This window comes from Anoplopoma fimbria, chromosome 13, assembly GCF_027596085.1.
Source record: "Anoplopoma fimbria isolate UVic2021 breed Golden Eagle Sablefish chromosome 13, Afim_UVic_2022, whole genome shotgun sequence".
Lineage (NCBI taxonomy): Eukaryota > Metazoa > Chordata > Actinopteri > Perciformes > Anoplopomatidae > Anoplopoma > Anoplopoma fimbria.
In genome coordinates this window covers 22,098,810-22,117,571 of record NC_072461.1, presented here as the reverse complement: position 1 = coordinate 22,117,571, position 18,762 = coordinate 22,098,810, and the positions used below count along the sequence as shown (strand labels likewise).

The following is an 18,762-nucleotide window of genomic DNA, read 5'->3' as shown; positions in this document are numbered from 1 at the left end:
GTTTGTCAGCGTGTACTACTAAAATTTAAACATTAATAAGACATCTTTTAACTCATACGCACACTTTGAAAGAGTGCTTCACTGACTTAGCGTTGCACTCCTGTAACATTGGACTTAAGAAAAAGGATCAAAATCGATGCAGCAGAACCAGAGATATCTTTTATTCCATATATTCGTCCTCCTTGTCCCTCTGGAGCCACATGAGGATTTTTACAACTTCTTTTTTTTTTATGTGCAATAGTTCTCAAAGAGGCCTGTGAACAGACTTCGATGTGTTAAATGGGTGGCATTCCCTTTTCAGTGAGCTCTGTCTTCATATCGGCTAACACAAAGGCTTTGATAGTTATTTTTAGGCAGTGACTTGTGTATTTTTTAAATTTGCATGTTCACAAACACACAGCGGTGCACCTGTTAGGTTAAGTGCAGGATGACAACTACAGACAGGATGAAAAATGACCTTTCTGACCCTCTTCTGATATATTAACATTCAAAACACACACAAGCATTTGCATATATGATGAAATATCTTGATATTCACACTATTATTTCATTATACAGCATGTTAGGCACACAACACTACAAGGACAAACTCTGAAAATTGACAAAAAAATAATTAATGATTTACTTTTTTTTAAAGAATGTAAGGCACCATAACTTACATAATTAAATAACTAGCATAAAAAAACAGAAGTAAAGAGAAGATGAGGAATCCGTTGTTACCAAAAAGCAAAAAATGCACTTCCGTTTCATGAGAGGTGTGACGCGTTCTTCCACAGGATGTGGGTGCACACAGGTTTCAAGACTAAATACAGAAGATAAATACTTTGCACTTCTAGCTGCCATGACAGCACTGCCGGTTATTAAGTGATGGTTATTGCCCTTTGTTTTTGTGAACACACGTATATAGAATTAGTTGCTGAGATAATAATAATTAAGATATGTCAACAGTTTTGGAGAAAGCTTTGATATGTTGGATTTGCAATTTCTTTTAAGTTTTCCTCTGTCTCATTGAAGAACTTTCCTCTGGTTCGTTATTTTCTCCCTGAGTCCTGAGGAGGGAATAAAACATGTTTATTAAAAACTACACATATATATATATTAATCTTTATATTAGCAACATTCCCATAGTACTCACGCTGTATTCGTTTGGTCAATGGTCCCATTTGCTGAGAATAAAGCAGATCATTTCAAGTTAAAATCCAACATGCAGTACACGTAAACACACATAAGAGTATAAATACACGGTCTGACTACCTGGTGTGTAGTTTTTCTTGGACTGACTTCTCTCGTAGAGCAGAATGGCGGCGACCAGGATGATCACCTCGATCACGATGGCCATGAAGGGCTTCAGAGGCTCCAGGAAGCCGATGACCTTCAGCAGAGGTGGAAGATGTGTTCAGATTTTTTTCAAGAAAGTAAGTTACACTGTACAACAATGTACAAATATTCCATTACAAGTAAAAGTCCTGCATTAAAAACCTTAAAGGAGTATTGTTAGCAAAATGAATGAATAAAGTAAGAAGTCCGTTGTACATTATTATATGGTAAATACTGATGCATAAGTAGCATTTTATTGTTGCAGCTTGTTGAGGTCTAATTCATTTCAACTACTTTATTCACAGGTATGTAGTTTAGTCTGGTGGTTCTCTACCGTGGGATCTGGTGACCTTTCAAAAGGTCATAATGAGATGATTAATGAGGTAGAAAAGAAGGAAAAACTAAGTTTGCTATACAAATTTGTATACATTTTTGGGGGATTCTTCTCTATACTTTTTGTGAATTATTGGATATTTGTATTTCTGCTTGTGTAGGATACTCCAGCCCTAGAAACAACCCCAAAAAGCAATATCTATAGAAAGACTGAGTTAAATACCCTAATGTATTAAATCATGCAATCACAGGCTAAAAATGTGTAAAATGCATGTAAGTAAACAGTTCTTAATACATTACACTCCCTCCTTTGATTAGGTTTATTTGTTTCTTCGGTCTGCTCATATTGTTTTTGTACCATTCTCTTTTCTGTTCACATTGGTACATTTCCATTCTGTCTTAACACTTATTTGTCAACTTCCTCTTTATCCTTTTCCTCCTCGCTTCTTAAAAAGTTGTTCCTCCAAAAGCCTGATGTTGATAAATAATGTGTGAAAAGCAAAAATGAGGTTATGAAACGAGATTAATGTTGCATGTGCCACATTGTCTCATGTAGAAGTTAATACATAGTAGTGGAACAGCACATTTTGTCTGTGCTTAACGACCCACGATGTTCTCATAGTGACCTTGTTACATATTACAAATGTTACAAATGCCGTACTCTTATTTTACCTTCAGGTATAGACCTATTTCTATTGATTTGTTAAAATGAAACCATCTTAGAAGTTTAAAGTGTTTTTGGTGACAGCTCATAGAAGCCTGAAACGTGAAGTGACCCCAATTACATGCTTCTTTAAAGGTCACAAACAGAAAAAGGTTGACAACCACATTTTTGACAATGTTTTGTATTTTATAAGCTTCTTTTAGGTGAAATCTTACATTATAACAAATAATTATAGCTATTAGAAAATTAAAAATATAAATCAACCCTTACTAGAAACACTCAATTCAAGTAAAATTACCTAAAAATTGTATTTAAACACAGTAATTGAGTTAATGTACTTAGTAACTTTCTATATCTGACCTTCAGCTCCACGTGGCTCATCGCGGTGCCGATGGCGTACACAGCACCGCAGTAATACAGGCCTCCGTCTGCCTCCGTCAGGTTGTGAACCACAAGTTTGGTCTTCCTCTCTTCATTTTTGATCACATAGCGAAGAGGCTCTGTAATATCGAAGATCTGATCCTGGATCAAATATGAAACATCAAATGGATCAGAGGCCATGGATGTGTTTATGTATTTCTCATAAGATTCACAATCTTTCACAGTAAAAAAATAAAACGTGTTTTTAGATATTCTACACAAATAGATATGAAGGCTCAGAACAGTTCACACACCTTGTCTGTACCATTTGCCTTGTACCAGTTCCAGGTACTGGGTATCGGTTTGGTGTCGTCCATTTTACATGTAATCACAACATAGTCCCCCAGATAGCTGACTATCGGTTTATCTCGCACATCACTGATCTGTGGAACTGATGGACAACAAGAAAAAAGATCATGAGAAAAGAGAATAGTTTATCCTTCATTTTGACTTAACACGCTGATAACAATACAAATGCTAGCTGGAAAATGCAAAATGTAACAGCATATATAGATGCATATATATAGATAGGTACTCATGACAGGATGTGATCTGTACCGGCCAAAACAAATTCTATTTTTGCTTCTGTTTCACTTCCAAACACGCATGAGTAACTTCCAAGGTTTTCTTCACTGACGATGTGGAACCTGTAAAGCAAAAAATAGAAACAAAAACGTATTTGGTTTTTTTTTGGCTATGAATGTTATTTTAAAAAGGTCCACAGATAATGTGCTTTATATTTGTGTAAATAAAAATAAAGTCAAAGATTTGGACCGCAAACTGAGAAAAGCCAGTTTTGAGACATCAAATTTAAGTTATCAAGCTGCTGTACATCAAAACATACATTTAAGTTGTATAACATATAAGAACAGGTGTATAGTATTAACTTTTTTTTGTAAATCATGACAGATGCATGAATAAACTTATCAGACAACTCAGCCCACAGTGGATAAGGCTATTTACCTACCAAGACAGCCGATTTACGATAAAATTATATTTTTTGAAGCTGATCAGAAGGATTTATGAACATATATGTACTCACTCTTGTTTCAGTTTATACTGATCGCCCTCCAATTGCACTGTGACACGGCTGTCCTTAACTTCATCCCCATCTTTTATCCAGAACCCAGTTATGTTTGGTGGTTTGGTCGGATTACCGGTCCAGTTACACCCTAGTGCCAGTTTGATAGGATTCAACAGTTGTACTTTCTCCGTGTGACTTTCACCTGCATGAGGAGTTGAAGCACGGCCACAAGAGAAAAATCAGAATTAAACATCATGATGGCTAAAACACTCTCTGCCACAACACTACGATTTTAAAACATCTACCTTTAAGAGAAATGCTCCTTTCTTCATTTGGTAGGGCACTGATGGGGACCAGTGGTGGGGGTGTTGGACCAGGTGATTCTGACAGGAAGACAAACAATTAACACACACAAACTAAAAATGTAACAATAAATGACATTATTGATAGTAAGAAGGGGCAACATTTAATGAAAAGCAAGTTCCAACTTGGTTGATGATACGTTGTCTGTAAGGAAAGCGGTCGTTGTCAGGATATTATTGATCATTGCTAAGGCATTGATATGTGTTTGATGTTTAGAGTTTGTTTAAGGTTATAACGGTTATGAATACAACCCTTATGAGGGTGTTTCTAGATGGTTGCTAGGTTGCACTAGCAGGTTGCACCAGCTGGTTGTTAGTTTGCACCCAGTTGGTTGTTAGGTTGCACTTGGTTGTTGTTAGGTTGCACCAGCTGGTTGTTAGTTTGCACCTAGTTGGTTGTTAGGTTGCACTTGGTTGTTGCTAGGTTGCACTAGCAGGTTGCTAGGTTGCACCAGCTGGTTGTTAGTTTGCACCCAGTTGGTTGTTAGGTTGCACTTGGTTGTTGCTAGGTTGCACTAGCTGGTTGTAAGTTTGCAACTAGTTGGTTGTTAGGTTGCACTTGGTTGTTGCTAGGTTGCACTTGGTTGTTGTTAGGTTGCACTAGCTGGTTGTAAGTTTGCACTTGCTGGTTCTAAAGTTGCATTTGGTGGTTGTTAGGTTGCACCAGCTGAGTGTAGTTCACACTAACTGGTTGTTTGTTTGCACTAACAGGTTGTTATGTTGCACCAGCTGGTTGTTAGGTTGTACAAGTTGATTGTTAAGTTGCACACTGGTGGTTGTTTGATTGCACCAACTGGTTATCAGGTTGCACCAGCTGGTTGTTAGTTTGCACCCAGTTGGTTGTTAGGTTGCACTTGGTTGTTGCTAGGTTGCACTAGCAGGTTGCTAGGTTGCACCAGCTGGTTGTTAGTTTGCACCCAGTTGATTGTTAAGTTGCACACTGGTGGTTGTTAGATTGCAGTAACTGGTTGTTTGATTGCACCAACTGGTTATCAGGTTGCACTAGCAGGTTGCAATGGTGATTCTGTGTTGTTATGTGTTGGAAGTCTTCACATAGCACTATCATACAAATAGGTGCTGCCCAAAGTTAGTGTTGAGTCATAAGGATGAAGGTAAAATGTATAGAAGCTAAACCAAAACAAAAAAAAATAAAGTAAATAATTCATAGATCTTAATGGCGGGATCAAATGTAGAAATAGAGAAAAAAAAGGAGTGGTATTTTAAAAAAGGTGCTATATTTTACGTCATAAGAAAAAGAAAACAAAAAAATAATCTTCAAACCTTTAATCTTTACATTAAAGGTTACTGGATACAGCCAAAGGCAATGGTAAATGTACGGCGAGTAAACATAATGAATTAAAAATGTGATTATTAATTTGCTATACACAGCTATGTAAAGTCTTTCAAATTATTTTTATAGTTATTTTTAAATCCTTTAATAAGTAACAGTTCTTGGTTTAAATGTAGAGTTTCAGTGTCTCATGACAATGTAAATGCTGTCTCAGAGTATTCTTCACTCTGATATAATAAAAAATAAACACTGACACTCTGCAACTAACAATCCAAAATGTGGTTGATACAGAAGTACATGATGGTGTTGCAACCCAGTGACATTTTATCTTACTCCCCACAAGGTTACATATCATTTAATGGGGAAATGAGAAGAAAGAAAAAGGTTTTAACTCACACGCAGCCACAATTAAACCCAAACAGTAATTTACTTGTATTGATGTGTCTGCAGGAGATGAGAAGCAGCAGGATCTGAAACAGGAGCTGCTTCAAGGAGGCTGACATGATTATTATCCCTCTGTCCTCTCCGCAGGCAGACTTCTCACTGCTCTCTCCTCTCTCTGACTGCTGCATCGTCTAAAAAAACACCGCCCACCCCTCCTCCTCCCTCAGTTGCACAAGTGACGCAGCCATGTTATCCCTCTGCAGCCTGTAGGTGGCTGACTCCATCCATTATTCAGTCACACAGGGTTCACACCTTGATATTGTGTTGCAGTGCATTGTTGTTTTGCATGAGCAGAACATGCTTAAATCAACACGTCTGTGCTTGGACACTTAATGTTGCTCTGTGTGAATGAAAATATTCTGCTATTATGTTGCAACTGTGCAGCTTTCTGCAAGGTGCCCTCTCGGGTTATGTGAAGGACATGACCTGCCGGCCCTCGTGACAACAGCCAGGAGTGGAAACCACAACTAAGACTACTGTAGTTGATTTGCTTTTTCATACATTTTAGCTTTTTTGTGCATACTCCAAAGCCAAAACTTAGATTTTAGATAATGTAAACTTGGTAAAAGCAAGTAAATGTAAAAAAGATTTTAACAAAAAATAATTTCACATCTACTTGAGTAACTTAGTGCTTCTGCTTGTGTAGGATACTCCAGCCCTAGAAACAACCCCAAAAAGCAATATCTATAGAAAGACTGAGTTAAATATCCTAATGTATTAAATCATGCAATCACAGGCTAAAAATGTGTAAAATGCATGTAAGTAAACAGTTCTTAATACATTACACTCCCTCCTTTGATTAGGTTTATTTGTTTCTTCGGTCTGCTCATATTGTTTTTGTACCATTCTCTTTTCTGTTCACATTGGTACATTTCCATTCTGTCTTAACACTTATTTGTCAACTTCCTCTTTATCCTTTTCCTCCTCGCTTCTTCAAAAGTTGTTCCTCCAAAAGCCTGATGTTGATAAATAACGTGTGAAAAGCAAAAATGAGGTTATGAAACGAGATTAAGGTTGCATGTGCCACATTGTCTCATGTAGAAGTTAATACATAGTAGTGGAACAACACATTTTGTCTGTGCTTAACGACCCACGATGTTCTCATAGTGACCTTGTTACATATTACAAATGCCGTACTCTTATTTTACCTTCAGGTATAGACCTCAAATTTAAGGATTATTGTCAATCCAGTGTGCAGTGGACAATCCAGAAGTAGCTACATGAACTTGTCTGGGATAGTGAGGTGAACAGTGCCTTAAATCCCAGCACGAAACTCACTGAGTGGAACTCTTTTGGAAAGTTTCACAGTTCACAGAGGAGCAGATTGAGACTAAACAAGGATATAAGAGGAGCTAGTGGATCCAGAGAGCTGGAGAGAAGAGTACCAGTGGGAAGAAAGACCTAATAGAGAGGCCTTCTACTGCCATCCTGAGGGGGATAAGATAGAAAAACAGAAGAAGAATAACTGTGGAAAGTTTTTAATCTGACGGATTGTTTTTAACGATCACTGTCTTTCCTCTGGTTTATTATATTGCAAAATGATTGTGATATTTCCTCTGACTACAAATCATTTTTTAGACTAGATACATGAACAAATGTTGCAATGTGCAGATTGCGTCAAACCTTATCTTCTTGATCTTAATGCTACTGCCACCCCTGCACATTTAGCTCAGATTCTTAAACAAACATTAGTAAGCTCTGAGAAAAATATCAGACATGTCTGATCTTGATAATTTCGATCCAGTATCTTTGCTTTATAGTTTTTGGTAAATAGACAACTCTACAAAACACGACTGCAGCAATAATCTAAGTTTACTGAAGTACACTTTTTCAGTCTTCTTAACATTTATTTACACAACTCTTTTAAACTCAAGTACAAAAGTCAGTCTACAGCCTGTTGAGGCAAATAATGCTAATAACTGGAAGAATACGATATTCTAAAATATTGTTTTAGGTCACGTTAAAAGAAAGAGCAGCGGTTTTCCAAATACGACGTTAGACATTTACAGCTTTCACTGCTGCTGGAGCTGCAGACTGTTGATGAACACAGTCTGCAGCTCGTTGATGTCGTCTGTGGTCTCTATCGGGATGCTGAGCCTCCCCGGTGAGCTTGAAAGCCCATCAGCTGAGTCGTACGCGGGTCCATAGCAAGATTTGCCAACGTTGTCGTAGTTGGCAAACGTTGTAGAATCCCTGAAGCCTCCCACTGCTCCCTGGTGCTCAAAGACGTCCAGGTAGTGCTGTTGCGGTGACAGGCGGTTGTAGTCCTGGGCCTGGTTCGACCCGTGGAGGTGGAGGTGGTGTTCAGGCCCGGGGCTGTGGCAGGGGCTGTGTGACGGGCTGTGGGGCATCATGCAGGTCTGCAGGCAGCTATTGCGCCGCACGGACCGGTTCAGGTCCAGTCGGGCGATCAGCGGCTTGCCAATGTTGATGCTTTTGCTCCAGTGGACGGATTCGTCCTCCATGGTGGTGAAGGTTCCCTGAAGGCACACGGTGAAGACCAGCTCCTCCTGTTGGATGTGTGGTTAGACGAGAAATAGTGTTAAGAAACTCAATGTGATCCCTTTTTTTAGTTTTCATCGCCCGGAATAACTTCTTTAAGTTGAATTTAACAAAACACTTTCCAGTTGGACAGACATTCATGGTGCCCAGAGGATGAATCTGACCAACTTTGGTGATCCCCTGACTTTTAATTTAGTGCCACCAGCAGGTTGGATGGATTGGAACAAAATTTGGCACACACGTTCATGTTACATTACTTAAGTTTATAAACGAATACCTGACACTCAAATGACTTTAATGCCTCTTTGTCTTATTATTTAATCATAAGACAACAGTCTTTCCTAATAGGAAGGAAAAAATCTATAAACCTTCTGCACATAAAAAAACGTTTCATATATTTTTGTGACAGATTGAAAAAAACAAAACAGCTGTTGTTCTGCTTATTAAGAGCTTAACACAGTATTTTATCCCAAAATGTCATGTTGAGTTTTTACCCTGAGCTTCTGCAGTGAGCTGACTCTGGTGTAAAGGCAGTGCTGCGGCAAGTTGCTGGACAGAAGGTAGATGCCCGTCTCCTCTGGAGTCTCTCTGTTCATCTCTTTAGGATCAACATCAAGGTCCTGCAGTAAGGGAAGAAAGGCAGGTGTAAGTTTTGTATTTTATGTTCCCTCAAGTCCGAAGGGAAATTTTCCCACAAGGTTTCTGATTGGTAAAACAGCTGAGAAATGATCTGCTCTTTCTTTCTTAATATTAGGTGTTCATGACAACATACTGACCTGGGAGAAGTCGGTGACGTGAGCCTGGCAGAAGGCCATGTCCTCGGGCTTCTTAACGATGTGAGTGTAAATGATGAGGACGTTGGAGAACTCTGCAGCGAAGCCCAACTTGATCTGAGCCCCGCAGTCAAAGTTGAGACACATACTCTCAGGGAGCTCTGGAACAACAAACAAAAAAAACAAACATTTCAGGTTCTGTATGTTTGATTGATTTAGGTTTTCATTCTCCATTCACAAGATCTCATGTAGTGTCATTTTAAACATGTTAACTAATGTCATTTTTTTTAACAGGGTTCTAAGGATTAATTTATATTTATTGATTTACCACAAGACACATCCACTTTGTGTGTGTTTGTTTAACTTCAGTGTTTGCCTACACATCCAGTAGAGGCACTTAATAGGATATTTTTCTTAAAATGTTGCCAAAAAAGACACAATCACTTTTTTGTACAAACAGTAAAATTACAAATTACAACAAAAATGTTTTCTTTTTTAAATCATTCGGTGAGAAATGGTGAGTTACTTCTTAACTTGCTTGTTAATTCACACAAAAAGTCACCAGTAAAATGAAAAATAAAAGTCCCTGAATCTTAAAATCTTATTCAGCAGCAATTCCCAACATGATGGTCATGGTCTATCATCAAGATAAATCATACAGATTTAAGGTTTACAAAAGAAAATACAACTAAAAATGTCAATTTATTTAAAAAATTTTGCAACATTTTCATGTTCAAATGCTGGATACTTCCACCAATAAAGGTCTTTAAAAATCCCTCAAATTAAATAATCTGAGAAGGCAAAATAAAACTGGTCCAACTGTTCATAACTGAGGACATAACCTGTGATAAAAAGGTCACAAGTTGACATTGCTTAATTCAATGGTCACAGGCCAAAAAGATTGGGAACCACTGTATTATAGTCTACCTGGTTAGAACGATCACAACAAAACTACAAGAAGAATTGTTATTTTCCTCACTGGCTTCTCCATAAGCAAATATTTATTAGCTGATGGAAGAGGTGATAATGTTGTCATCAGGTGTTTATCACTATTGTGCGGTTGTCTTGGAAAGCCCCCGTGTGTGCAGGTGTGTATAACAGAGGGAGCACTGTGTGTTTAATCAGCATTAACCAGAGTCAACATTTGACTGAGCGTCCAATATAGAGCTGCAGTGAGCAGACGGGGGCTTCCCAGATCAGTGATAACAGGGGCTAAACAAACATTTTAAAAAATCACGTTTGCGTTTGTTAACTCACCGTGAGCCTTCGCCCACTGGAGGCTGCGAGCGTGAGCAAGATCGAGATCGGTACAGTCGCCGGGCAGGATAGGATCGGTCAGCGCTCTCCTCTCTGACAGACTGCTTCGGATCTCCAGGGCCTGCTTGCCCTTCGTGGCATCAAACTGACCCATGTCTGGACACAAAGGTGTATAAATCACATGTTCAACAACAGCCTGCCTTGACTGTTTTACCTCACAAAATATCAAAAGCTCCTTTACATGAGTTAAAACCAGAAAGGGAGCTCTGGGAGGAGCACATTGTGTTAATAAGTAGATTTAATCAACCCTCCCTGAGCTGTTAAAGAGAGTTAAACATGGTGCAATAGTAAGTGCATCTAACAACAACCTAAAGTCATTTTCATTCATAAACAGAACATTTAAAAGAAAACTCAATGAGACCACAAGTAAGCTGTGTACAATTGTGACATTAATAATGCAAAGCACGCTACATTTAAATGAACTGAAACTCTTCCTGTGGCAAACACAGCATCTGTAAAACAATCCGCTTTATAACCAAACCACTGCAGAATGCACTTTTAATTCATCATGGTAACCTAATAATCTTCTCAGTCACAAATTAATTTGAAATAATCAAGACTACAGTAAAATAACATTAATTTTGCACACCAGTAATTTTGTATATCGTTTTTTTTTAAATCCACATCAGTATTTCTTTCAGGTCTACATGTGTTGTCATCTGTTGTGTTTCTGTTCCTCTCTCACCCTCAGCGACTCTGTCCAGCACCACGGTGATCTTCTCGTCGTCTAGGAGCCGCTTCTTCAAAAACTTGACAAACACTCCGTTGGTGAAGCCGCTGGAGCTCAGCTCGAAGGCCTCGGCATCCTGGCACCTGAGCAGCCAAAATGAAAGTATGCAAAATGATATTTATTCTTGAAAATCAAAAGTGTTATGCATTTAGTTTTGCATGATAATTGATGATTCAAACTGACGTGGCGTATCCAAAGACGATGTTTGCCGTGACCCTCAGGACAATGTTTGGAGCGCTGTCATCATGAATATTCCTGGAAAATAAAAAATAAACAAACCAAGGCAATTGATAAATACTGGAGAGAAAATAATTACTTAAGGGTCTTGTTGCGGAATAACACCCAAAAACAATCAATGCACATGTTAATAAGGGTTAAAGGGTGGCCTGGTAACCTGGTAGCCTAATACTCAAAACCTTTGTTGTCATACCCGTCATTACCAACACTTCTTTAATGTAGTTATCTGTCTCCTTTAATCTGTCCAATTAAGGCATAAATGCCAATCAAATCTTTACGAAATGTCATTCAAAAGATTAAACGAAACGATAAAAGCAAAGCAGAGAACAAAAGGTCTCCTGGTACAGAGGATGTCGTATGCTGTACATATTGCAAAGCCCTCTGATGCAAATTTGTGATTTGTGATTTTGGGCTTTACAAATACATTGAATTAAATTGAATGAAATGTTAAATTAAAACTGGAGATCTAATGATGAGATGACTGAGAGAACATTGTGTCTGACAAAAGTTAACCTGTCAACAAATGTCAACATTTTGCTGGTTTTCCTAATCTTTAATGACAGTAAAATGAATATTTAGGGGTTATTTGTATTTTGTTGACTCTTAGTTGGACAAAACAAGCAGTTTGAAGACAACACTTATTACTGACCACTTGAACAATAAATTGAAATATATATTTATATATAAATATGATAAATTGAACGCCTATACGAAAACACTACAGAAATCAAAAGGTTTCATAGAAAAATTGGATAAGAAACCCTATGTAAAAGTATTCCTGCTGTACTCACTGTAATACATTATGATATTATATTAAAGAAAAGAAATCACATCTTATTCTTGTTACTCATATTTTACCTTTGACTGCAGTAGTAATATTAGTATTTAGTAATATTTTGGGTGCGACGAGGATCTGAACCTTTCACTCCCTACTCATGGTTGCTTTTAATGTTGGTGACATGTATTAATAATTATACTCTTGCACCTACATGTACTTGAAACTTCTCTTTATACGAGTAACATTTAAAATGTAATAATCTCACAGGAATGACCCACTGACTCACCTCTTCCTGCACATGTCCAGCAGGAAAACATTGAGGCCCGTCTCCTTCTCCTGCATCAGTCTAAGGATGCTCTGCACACATAAGCAGTTGGCCGACCGGTATGGGTTTGGTGCGTCTACCGGCACCATGAAACTGTTGCCGTAGTTCTCATATCCGTGACCAGCGTAGTACAGCAGACCTGAAGAAGGAAGTGAGTATTTCAATCACCAAAAACAGAATTCATGTGAGCATTTCTGGATCTACCTCAGGCTAGAAACATGTTACTAAAAATCTCAAACGTACCATAGACGCCTTTGTGAAGCAGCAACAGGAACTCGTCGACAGCGTTTCTCATCTCCGACTCTGTGAGGTCGAGCAGTGAAACCACCTGGAAGTTTAGCTGCCGCAGCAGGTTGGTGAGGTCGTACACGTCCACCATGGGAGCTTTGAGCTGCGGGTGGTTTTGGTAAGACAGGTTGCCGATAAGCAGGGCCACTTTGTCAGTTGCTGTGAGGGGAGACAACACAAGAGAAAACCATACTGTCATACTACAGGAGGGGACAACGACTCATGTCTTTCTAAATAGAAGTCAAGTCAACTCTGCTGCAAAGTGCCAAGAAAGAATGTCTGGCTTTACAATAATAATAATAATAATAATAATAATAATAATAATATAATAATATATATATAATATATATAATATAATATATAATATAATATATATATATAGTATATAAAATATATAATATAATATAATATATAATATAATGATCCCCTAAATTTTCTCCAGAATACCAACACCAAAATTAAATCGAAAAATATGTTTTTATCGAGCTTTCAAATTTGGTTATTAAAGAATTGTGACCAAGATATGTACTGAGCAAGATAATTAATAGCTATAAAGAAAAAAAGTATTTTGGTCTTTGTTATCCTACTTTTAATGACACACATACTGTTCTTTATAAGTTGCAGCAAGAAGAAAATTCCCCTTTAAGAACAATAAAGATTTGTAACAAGACTTTACACCAGTAGTTCAGGTAGTGATGATAATAATCAGAGAAATACAGGCAGGATGTGCGTCATATTTCTTTGATACCAAACACAAAGGTATTAATAGCTGTTTGATGTCATATACCAGCCCACTTGTGAATTTCCTTTCCTTTAACACTTCCAGCGAGACGTTGATTAACCACTGGTGGTATTTTTAGAGGTATAATTATCCGGGGTTGTTGGATTGTATTATGCTGTAAAGTGTTATTTTGTCCACATGTTTAGCTGCTGACATCAAATATTGTATAAGTATCACATCTTTATTTTTGGTGTTCTTTGTTGAGATTACATATACTGTGGAGGAACTCTGCATCAGCCATATCAATCACTAAAATACAGCAGAGAACATGGTGATCACATTTTAACAATTCACCAACTCTTGAATAACGATAAAAGACACTTACCATGAAGTTGTTCTGGAATATTATTCAGGAAAAATTCACTGGATGCTAAAATAAATAAAGAGCATAAAATAAATAGATCATATTAAAGCAAGTTCTGTGTCAGAAAAAAACAGTTCCTAATCATAGGATAATGGATATGTATAATTCATTGATGAGTGTGATTACTCTTACCTCCTCCAATGGCGTAGACATCATCTAGAAATGATATAAGATGAGCATGTTTACGTCAACGTTGGAAAGATATTTGATTCATTCAGAGAAATTAGTGAAAGGGAAGGTGGGCGTAACAGTTAATCGTCATGCAATTGAATCAACTAATTATGATGTTTGATCTAGAGATTAAAGCTGGTTTTATTCTGTGGTTTCCTTATTGTCAACAAATCCCATTAATACGACAAAACCAAAAGTGAATTAATCCGTATCTCATTACTGTCCAGCTTCCCTAAGGTCAACTTAGTTCCTCCTGAAAACATTGAACTTCAGGTCACTAATATATGGTTTCATTTTCTTGAACAAATAGTACTACAGGATTAAGTTAGTAGGATCAATTCATTGTTGGTTTTCATTTGTTGACAATAAGACAAATAAAGAAGATTTCCTTTAATGTACAATTGATTGAAAGTAAAAACAAAATTCAAGCATGTTAAACCTTGTGATCAAACCCTGTGAGCTTTATGCTGGTTAATGTTTATTGTGACAACAAACCGGATCATGACCCACATGCAGTTATAGGATAATGATTAAAATTAGCATGCATGCTAGTTGTTACGCTATCACCATTTAATACACCATGCACCAGTGCTTTCAACTCTACCTTCAGAGCATTCCATTGCCTCTGAAATCTGCACAGATATCCTCGGTGCTTTCAGTCAAGAGCAGAGCAAAATAATCACTCATAAGACATAACGACAATAGAGCTGGTTTTACTGGACTGTAATCACAATATCAAAAAAAATGCAGTGAAGTGAGGCATACCGATCAAGACGTCAACTTCATTGGTCCACATTCTCTCGGTGCTGCTGCTGATCTCACAGCGATACCTGCCGTGGTGATCCTGCATCGAGTGAGGAATCTGAAATGCACACAAAAAAAAAGTAAGATGATTGCAAAAAGTAGAGTTTTTGAAACAGTTACAGCATTAATCTCTCCTCACCATCAGTTTCCGCTTTGTGGCGTTGGGTACTGGAACTCCATTTCGGTGCCACTGGTATCGAGGGATCGGCCGTCCCACAGCTCCACACTCCAGCTGCAGGATTTCCCCAACGTTTAGCCGCTGGGACCGAGGCTGGATCACCAACTTCAGCCGACCCTCTAAGGAATGATAACTCTGCCCTGGTATGTGGAGGGAGAGGAGACATCATCACTATAATATCTGTTATATTCTCAATGGTAAAAAGCACTATAGTCAGGGGTTCAAATCCCACAGGATTCACTTGTCCTGTTGTCAATTTATGCAGACACTTCAAAATACGTAAAGCGACAAATGCATTTCTTAACATCGCACACAGAGCATAAGATAGATTTAAACATTTCCGATATCTTACCGCAAGACATGGTGACATTCAGGACGTCCACTTGAGCCCACTGGCTGAACTCAAAAGTATCTCCGCAGTTGACCCTGCAGATGTAAAAGCCAGTGTCCTTCAGGTGGACTGGACTTATCACCAGGTCTGAGGAGAAGCTGTTCGGCACCTGAGGTTGTGAAAATGAGAATGACATTTACCAATATGCAAAGTGTAACATTATCACAGTCCAGAAGAGAAAACAGTGGTCCCCATCTGCAGACTGAAATCCCCTCTCGTGCCCCCCTGCTTCATATTCACTCTCAAGCAATTCATGTCGAATTTTGTGCATGAAAATAATCGAAATTAAAGACACAGAATGCTGGCAAAACAAAGTGCCGTCCTTTAAAACACATAGCAGTCAAACATTAGTTTAAGGTAAATAAAAAGTACGAGAATGTAAATAAATACTATATGTTTAACTTTCTTTTTTTATTTCGATCGCCAGCTCTGAACTAAACAGGTTTCCGATGCTGACAGTGTCAAGTTCACTCTCAGTGGTCAAACATTTACATATAAACGAGGCATTATCTGTTGGCTGTAAAGAAGAAGAGGAGATGATGCAAAGTAATCAGTGCATCTTAGTTATGAAAACATCTCACATCAGCATGAACACAACAAAGAAACAAAGACAGCAGGAACAAAGAGGTTTATCGCAAAAATACTTCCTTTAAAGCGAAGTGTGTGAATGGGGAAGAGTCGTAGCTCACCTCTTCCTTGGTCTTGAACCACTGGTACTGTACTGGAGATTTGCCCACAGCGTGGCAGCTCAGGCGAAGATTGTGTCCAGATATAAGAGCCACCGACTGGGGCTGAATGAGGATCTGCAGGGCTGTACGTTTAGGAGAGTTTCACTTATTCGTAAATTGTCACACTGGTTTTAGACTGGTTATATCTGGACCAAAGATTACATTTATTGTAAACATATCAAAATCGCCCAATTAGGTTAAAGGTTTTCAAAAGTGTAACTACAGTTTCACGACTTACCGCCCTACAAATACGATAATCCTTGAGTAATCATGTGATCACATGTTGTCTCTTTAAAAAACGCACACTGATTTGTTTAGAGTTAAACTGAACTGGTCAACTTACTGTAAGTGTACACACCATCAAGTGAGTCATACCTTCTTTGTATAGGTGAGAACACAAAAACAAGCCTGGGTGCATTTTTTTACTCTACCTGATGGCTTCAGGCACTGCAGGCCCTCTGAGTTGCCCAGAGTTTGAAGGTAGTCGACCAGGTGACCCGTGGTGCAGCCTCGCTCTCCCATCAGCCTCAGCAGCATGCGGCTCGGGCTTCCCTCCAGCTGCAGCACCTTCAGGAGCACATCTCCATGTCGTCTGAGCTGGAGAACGATGCAGGAGGTTCACGGCAGGTCATATTTCAGACATCAGATTCAACTTAAATGGCCAATAATTTGCCTCAGGTTGTCAGTAGCTCACAATATATTTATGTAGATTTATGGGAATACCAAATCCTGACATTCAACTTCACAAAAGATAATCAAAACACAAACGTATAGTCATTATAAACAGGGAAGAGCAGGACAGAAATGTAACAGTATCTAGGTGATAGTATGATATTGTCAAACCTACATGATGATGGATTTATGGATTTAAGTGCTATTTAAATGTTGATCTTTTAATCCTGACTGTAGATACAATTTGATCTCAAAGTAAGCACTAGGATATTAGCTCCAGCACAACAACACAATCCATCGACATATTTCTAAAAACAAGAAGTAACAGCAGAAAATGACTAAATCTATGGTGTTAATATTTCCTGATGTTATTTAAAAGGCTTGTTTACATTTGTACATAAATCGTTTTTGGTCTATTTTTGCTCTTATGAGATAACTTTTTCTCTCACAATTTGTCAAGTATATATCAGTGTACCTATAATGATAAACGATGACAGATTGAGCCATTAATTTCTGTGGCTTGTGTTACTTGCAGACCTAGATCCATTACATTAATTGCATCACTCATTCATCTGTCCTAGACCCTAGATCATCTGTTTACACATAGATTGCATGTAAAAACATAGTATAAAAGTGTTATTGTTATTATATTATTATTATCACAATGTCCTTTGTATCTTTAAAAAAAGAAAGTATGATTCCTACTGTGAGAATATATTGTAGATATAGTTATTTCATTTCCAAGGCTGCAAACACAGTCCAGCATCTTGCCATTCAGTGCATAAATGTATTAACAGTAGGAGCAATATATTCAATACATATTATAGAGTATGGTCTTGAGAGAAGCGCTCTTTCTATCTATAAATCCTGAGAAAATAAGCATTTCACATTTAAGATAAGATAAGATAATCCTTTATTTAATAACATAAGAAACAAATACAGTCAGACAGAATATTGTTTTAACAACAATAACATTGTGATTTAATACAGTTTACAGTCTGAATTCTCAACTTCAGCCTACCTGACTTTATACCGCCTGTCACTGCCGACTATCTCTCCAAGTTTTCGCCATCCTTTATTGCGGGACTTGTCCAACACCTCGCAGAGCTTCTTCACCACCGGCTCCTTCAGCAGGTTGATCTTTGTGGACCGGTCCAAAGTGTCCGACATGGCAATAAAACTTTACCATCAACGCGTTTCACTTCAGACTAGAGTTGCATGCATTTGGCAACATTTCACTTCAAGACAAAAAAAAAAAGTCTACTTCCTGGAAGAAACTCTGAAAGTGATACGGATACAGATACGCCTACCGCACAGACTTGGTTTTTCCCACCACGCAATTGTCGGCCGCCTGTGTCAAAGAGTGTCTATGCGTCAAGAGAAGACACTGTAAGTAAACGTGTTTTTTTAAAAATAATATTATTATTATATTCCTTTATTGATCCCCATGGGGGAAATTCAAGTGTTGCAGCAGCTCAACTACACAGACACAGACAATAAATACACATACTATACAACTACACAGACAATAAATACACATACTATACAACTACACAGACAATAAATACACATACTATACAACTACACAGACAATAAATACACATACTATACAACTACACAGACAATAAATACTATACAACTACACAGACATACTATACAACTACACAGACAATAAATACACATACTATACAACTACACAGACACAGACAATAAATACACATACTATACAACAAAAAATATAGGAATTGTTAAGCAAATTTGCAGGTTGTCTAGAATGCTCCCCATCATAACATTGAAGTTGAGAATTCAGAGTGTATAATACATTTCACCATTAAAATGTTTACATTCTTACAGTAATTAAAACACTT

General features: G+C 37.9%; 2 protein-coding genes across 2 annotated transcripts; both read right to left on the bottom strand.

The window, feature by feature from the left end:
* Window positions 1-67: 67 nt before the first annotated feature.
* Window positions 68-5,972, bottom strand: emb (embigin). The gene is made up of 9 exons (XM_054610324.1): window positions 5,842-5,972; window positions 4,064-4,141; window positions 3,777-3,960; window positions 3,293-3,381; window positions 2,989-3,125; window positions 2,675-2,836; window positions 1,255-1,372; window positions 1,136-1,166; window positions 68-1,049 (listed from the first exon to the last, which is right to left on the bottom strand). Exons 1-9 carry the CDS (start codon window positions 5,912-5,914, stop codon window positions 989-991), a joined length of 933 nt encoding a protein of 310 aa, XP_054466299.1. The 5' UTR covers window positions 5,915-5,972; the 3' UTR covers window positions 68-988.
* A 1,266-nt stretch (window positions 5,973-7,238) lies between these two features.
* malt1 (MALT paracaspase 1) lies at window positions 7,239-18,162 on the bottom strand. The gene is given in 17 exon segments (XM_054610737.1): window positions 7,239-8,365; window positions 8,852-8,977; window positions 9,134-9,291; window positions 10,388-10,543; window positions 11,133-11,260; window positions 11,361-11,432; window positions 12,479-12,656; window positions 12,761-12,964; window positions 13,912-13,956; window positions 14,083-14,106; window positions 14,887-14,983; window positions 15,065-15,243; window positions 15,456-15,603; window positions 16,184-16,305; window positions 16,654-16,797; window positions 16,800-16,819; window positions 17,916-18,162. Coding segments are annotated over 17 exon segments (2,448 nt in total). The 5' UTR covers window positions 18,065-18,162; the 3' UTR covers window positions 7,239-7,867.
* Window positions 18,163-18,762: the final 600 nt, after the last annotated feature.